This window comes from Xiphias gladius, chromosome 4 (assembly GCF_016859285.1).
Source record: "Xiphias gladius isolate SHS-SW01 ecotype Sanya breed wild chromosome 4, ASM1685928v1, whole genome shotgun sequence".
Taxonomy (NCBI): Eukaryota; Metazoa; Chordata; class Actinopteri; order Istiophoriformes; family Xiphiidae; genus Xiphias; species Xiphias gladius.
The window spans coordinates 10,203,948-10,209,739 of record NC_053403.1 but is presented as its reverse complement, the minus strand read 5'-3'; the positions used below and the strand labels follow the sequence as shown (position 1 = coordinate 10,209,739).

Below are 5,792 nucleotides of genomic sequence, written 5' to 3'. Positions count from 1 at the left end.
TGCAGTCATTGTTTTCTTAGGTAAAAAGGATTAATCAGTCATAATCAATGTGTATTTTTATGTCCAGTTAATTCCCTTCTCAGCAAGTCTCTTTCTCCTTCCCTCTGTGAACACACTGTCGCGTTGAATGGCTACTCAGACCGTGGCAACAGATTTCTCTTTCAGCCATCTCCAGAGAACGGCTGGCCAGACTCCTGAGTGGCACATATTTGGGCTAAGGCCCGGCATTGGAGTCACAGAGAGAGGGAGGAGAGAGGGGAGGAGGAGGTGAGGGGAGGAGGAGGCCAGAGCCATGTGGCTGATGTTGGTAAACAATATCCAGCCTTGTCCTGGCATCGTAGCAGGCAGCGCACAACGCTGGAGATATCAGGCGCCCGGGCCACACACAGACCGGGACAAAAGGTAGACACACATACAGACGTTTGCATTCATACGAGCACACACACACATGCAGGCAGAAATACACAGACTACTAACAGACAAATAAAAGACTCACTCTCGGGGTCTGCCACTCAGCAGCTGCTCCAGTTTCCATGGCAACAGCCTGAACAATGTAGTAGGAAGAGATGTGTTGGTGAGAGAGGGAAATAGAGGAGTGCTGGTGTGTGTGTGTGTGTGTGTGTGTGTGTGTGTGTGGATGTGTGTGCTCCGGTGCACTTGAAGCGTGTGTGTGTAGGTGTGTGTTTGTGTGGGTCGGTGTGAGAGGATACAGAGGGGGAGGTAGCCGCAGGGTGCTGAGACAGAGAGGATTCAGAAGACACTCTCTTTTATTTCTTTGTCAGGATGAGTCTTTGAGAGCAGCAAAACAAATATGGAAATGTAGAGGAAAAAAGAAAAATAACCGGTGAAAGAAGTAGATTCGAAAGGGTTAAAAGGGGATGTTTTCAGTTTTTAGTCACAAAAAAAGATTCCACAAAGGCAAAGATGAGGATTTTATGATGTCTATTTATTTTTTCAAAATGAGGTATTTCAAAGTGCTATGAGTTGCAGCACTAAATGTACATTTTAAAAATGAAAAAAACAAACATCTTATATCCGTTTACCCAGTTCTATGCACCCGATAGTTACAAATATAAACAAAAGAGGAAGAAAGAAAAAGGCCAGGTACATGAGGATAGAACACATTTGCTGTACAAAAGAATTATTTGAGATAGAAGGAAAAAAATGACGAGATAAAGTGATATCTACCGAGAACTCATTTTCATACGAAAATATAAGTATCAAATTTAGTATGTATCAGGTTCACACTAAAAGCATAAAGGTGTGTAGAATTAGTAATATGATACAATACAAAGTAAAAGATGAAAAAAAAAACAATATATTGTTATATTACAAAGTTTCATGACTCTCAAAAATCGAGGCCTTACAGTACTTTTAAAGGTATATAAACTTCCAGTCTAGTTATTGGCAGCTTCCTGACATGTATAAAAAAACCAAGGACAAAATGTATTACAAAACAAGGCAGATCTGAGTGTATTTTGTCTGTACACTATTGTTATATACAAAAGTGTCGGCTAGCAAGGTGCACAGTTATACATCCACTGACTTGGTTTGAGCACCAGTGTGAGAGGAGTGAGAGAAAGAGAACCTGTAGTGGCATCGTTTATGTGACCCATAACGCCTCAGTCGTCATAGTCTCTTCAGTTTTGCAGTGGTGAAGGCAAAATAAATGTGCACTGCTTCTTGTACGTGAACTCTCCAAGCAAAGTGCCCTCTTACACCTGTCCCTGTGGGAATCACCTGATTCCAGGCTGGTGTCACAGTGAGTACAAAAAAAAAAAACAAAAAAAAACAAGATACAAATAGAAATGATATAAAAACCAGAGGAAGGGAAGACCAAAAAAGTGTGTCCTTGCTCCTTCCTCAATCTTTTTTCTTTTTATCTTTCCTCAATGTGACTGGATTGAAAAAGTAAACCCTAAACATTCTTAACGTCAACAAATGTGCAAAAAAAGTGGCGGCAGTGAAAGTCCGAGCATCCCTCCAGCAACCCCCCCCGCCCTCCCCTCCCATTCCATGTGTGTGTCGGCATCTGAAGATAAACGTCCTCTGAGATATTGTGTTTTGTGTGCGCACATGTACAACAGATATGCAGGCCTATGTGTCTGTGCTGAAGTGTAAAGGCCTATGTGTGTGTGTGTGTGTGTGTGTGTGTGTGTGTTTGTGTGTGTTGTTTCAGACAGACTGAGTTGAGACAGGAGGGGGTCATCCAGGGTATATGTGAGTGTTTCTGTGTTGTAGCAGTTGTCTGTTAGCGAGTCCTTGCCTGCTCCAGCCTGCGCATCAGCTGCTGCCTGCGGGCCTGGAGTCTGTCCTTCTCATGCTGGAGCCTCATCTCCTCCGTTTCCAGAGAGCTCACGTACTCGGTGGCCTTTTTCAGGATCAGCACCTTCGCGGCCTTCTCATTGTGCGCCAGCTCTGGCACGTGGTCGCGCAGCGTCAGGAAGCTGGAGCGCAGGTCGTTGCGGCGCTGGCGCTCCAGGATGTTGTGGTTACGCCGGCGCTCACTGTCCTCTGAGTCGGAGCTGCCGCGTGGGCTGCTGTCTCCGCTCGCGCTGCGCTTGCTGCGTGCCCCTGACGTGCTGGTGACGGAGCTACAGGATGTGGAGGAAGATGAGGAGGATGAAGAGATGGTTCTGGCGGGAGGTCGCGGGGCGTCTGACGTCTTTTGCTTCTTCGGAGGCGGCGCCGGATCGTCGTCTGACGCGTACGGTGAGGGGGCTGCGTAGTTGTGCTGCTGCTGGTGGACTGAGCTCCGCTTCAGGATCAGCTCTTGAGGTGCTCGGCTGACGAACCGACTCACCACGCCAGACCCCGAGACAATCCCTCTTGCGTCTTGACTCTTGGGATGCACAGAGATGGTGACAGTGCCCGTCGCCATGGGTGACGCCTTGTTGATTGTGGAGCGCCTCTTCTCTACCGTAACCACGTCAATCTCCTCCTCCTCTTCCTCCTCGTCCTCGTCCTCCTCGTCCTCCTCGTCCTCCTCTGCTTCATCGTCATCTTCCTCTTCTGGGAAGAGAAAACAGATTTGTGAGTGACTTAATCGCTCTGACACACAAGCATTCCTACTATTCCATAAATGTGTACCGGCGGGTGACAGGTATGTATGCGAGTGTGTGTATGTGTGAGTGAGATCAAGAGAGAGTGTGTGTGTGTGTGTGTGTGTGGGGGCGAGAGCGTTGCTCAACGCTTTTTGCATAAGCAGAAACCTCTTAATGCTTAGTGTCAGTCACTCCTCAGCTAATCTGCTCTGCAGGCGTTGACACGCTCGGTTTCAGCGCCGAGCAGACAGGCTGGATTTCTGCCTTTCATTCTCTCTCCCTCCTCCAAAAACTTCCCTAATCTTCTCCGGTGAGACGAAACAGTTTTAGTCTGATGCCTTCAGTCTGTCGGTGCAGCTCCGGTCACGCTGACTGTGTACGAGAGCAGCAGAGGCATCAGGAACGTCACCTCCACCTTGACCTCTGATGAAGTTAAAAATCTTATTTATGTTTTCCCCCCCTTAGCCGGGCTCTTCATCTTAATACCTGTGCTGAAATCGACCGAGCAGCTGAGACTTATCATCGACTGGCGCCTTTGAAGATGAGGGGAAGTGGCCAATCACGAGGCAGAGTGTGAGGCCCAGTTAAAATGCCTTTGCGATAATGGCTCCCATTATCAGCTCACGAGCATCTGAAGAGTGTGGCATTTTACAGCTTACAGTAACCCACTTCAGACGCTACTGCACCAGGATGCCGTCTCAACACACACCGAACACGCAGATCCACAGGCTGGTGCTGCCATCAAAACAAAGCCTGGCACAGATGGGTGGATGCGGGGGCGTGGCTGGCCTTGCCACATGTGAGGCTGGGATTTAGCTGTTCCGTGTTTCGCTCTCTGAATGGAATAGCTAATTCACCGGGGTTGGGAGGAATATAAATAGAAGGTAGGGCAGAAGATTTCTGTCTGGGGAGATAAAATGTCAGCCTAAAGCTAGAAATCAAGTCCTCTTTCTAGGAGCACAGTCCAAGTAGCTCCGTGCCACTGTTGTGCCGCTGCCTTCTGTCTGTACAGCTGATTTCTGGAGTCGTGGTGGCCCCTCGGTGCCATGCAAGGGGTCTTAAATGGGAAGACTGGCCTATCTTTTGGAGGGGGGGGCCCTACATTTTACCCTCTAAAGTCTGTCGCTTTGGCGAGAGCGTCAGGCGCGCGTGGGTAACACAGGAGGACGCGTCTTAACGCTGCGAGCGGCGGAAGCGCACTGGAGCGGTACTGTGCGCAGGATGGTGGGGCGGCGGGCGATTGGATCACCGCCCCTTTCTAAGCCTCGGATCTGGAGCGGCGCCAGGGAGACAGCTGTCGAGATGGAGCGCTCGTTCAAAGCTGTCACCCCCCCCCCCCCCGAAAGAAGCAGCCAGGGCCCTCCTCCGTCCTCTTTTCTTCGCGGTGGAGGAGGTGTTTGGCGAGGCTGGCCGAGTCTGCCCTCCGTGCCAAGCTGGAGGCCTTTGTACTACTGTTTCGCTTGCGAAAACGCGCCGATAAGGGCTCGTGAGTGTTTGTTTAGGGAACTCATGGGCAGTAATAGATGGGAGATGAAGTCTTAGGGCGATTAAATACACAGAGCGCTCATTTCCGAATCTAAACACAAGCGCTTCCCACGTTATTTCTCTTAAGACGGTGGAAAAACGGGAGCGTGTCAATACGCCTCTCAGCTTGTACGATTTTGTCGTAGTAAGTCGTCCTTCCTTTTGCCATAATAGTGTAACTCCTGCTCTCTTTCCGTGGGCTAATTCTAGTTGTGAGCTGAGCCCGGCGCGGCAGTTTGTACAGGCTGCCTAAAATAAATTCCGGTTTCTCAGCCACTCTGCGAAAATCGTCCATTAATCCATGCGTAGTGAAAGCTTTCGCGGCACCGTGAACCAGACACTTTACCAGCCCATCGCTTTATTGAACACCCTTTCGTCTTCCGCTCCTACAACCTGGTACGGGTTGTGTGTGTGTGTGTGTGTGTGTGTGTTTGTGCGGTGTCTTTTTGTTTGGCATCAGATGCCAACTGAGTTCAGTAAGGCGCACAGTTCCCCATTTTACCGCCATCTGCCGGATGAAGAGCCCTCGGATTACATAAACCTCGTTCACCGTGTCACTACTCCACTTTGTGTGCGTGTGTGTGTGTGTGTGTGTGTGTACGTGGAATGTACCGAGGTAATCCGATTCTGGGCCAGTCATATGAACAAACTCCAGTCATTCCGGTGCGCTGGGGTACTGGGCTTATAATAACAACAACAATAATGATAACGCGATAAATTACTGCTCGCGGTTTTTCGTGTCAGCAGAATTTCCCTAAGAAACGGAAACAAAGGCTTTTAGCGCGTCTTCAAATTCTTACCGGAGTCACTGGAAGCGCTCCCGTGAGATGCGGATGTGCTAACGCTCCCGGACGAGTCTCTGCTGCCGTTCTTCTTGTTGACCGGGAAGGGGAACACGACCGTGGGGTCCACACACTCTGACACCGAGCTGCGGCTCACCACCTCCGGCGCCTTGACGCACACGTTCCTGCCGCCTGCCGTGGCCGTGGAAATAGCCTTGCCGAGTTTCTCCGTGACCACCCGCTCCAGCTTTTCCCTGGCCGAGAAGCCACTCCACATACAGTCCTGGATAATGATGCTGTTGGGGTTAGTATCCAAAGCGGAGCCAAAAAGGTCCCCATCGTCGGACGCCCCCCAGATATCATCCTCTGGCAGGAGCAGCAGCTCGGACGCCCAGTCCAGAGGGTCCCCTAAGCCGAAGCCCAGAGGGTCCGCTTCCGGGGA

At 50.0% G+C, this 5,792-nt stretch overlaps 1 protein-coding gene across 1 annotated transcript in view; it reads right to left on the bottom strand.

Moving 5' to 3' along the window:
* Nucleotides 1-2,020: 2,020 nt before the first annotated feature.
* Nucleotides 2,021-5,792, bottom strand: part of mycn (MYCN proto-oncogene, bHLH transcription factor) — a 4,573-nt gene continuing 801 nt past the window's right edge. Inside the window, exons 2-3 of the mRNA XM_040124622.1 lie at nt 5,369-5,792; nt 2,021-3,012 (exon numbers count right to left, since the gene is read on the bottom strand). The exon at nt 5,369-5,792 is cut by the window's right edge and continues 222 nt beyond it. Coding sequence (XP_039980556.1) covers nt 2,252-3,012; nt 5,369-5,792 — 1,185 coding nt within the window. The 3' untranslated portion in view covers nt 2,021-2,251. The remainder of the gene's footprint in view (nt 3,013-5,368) is intronic.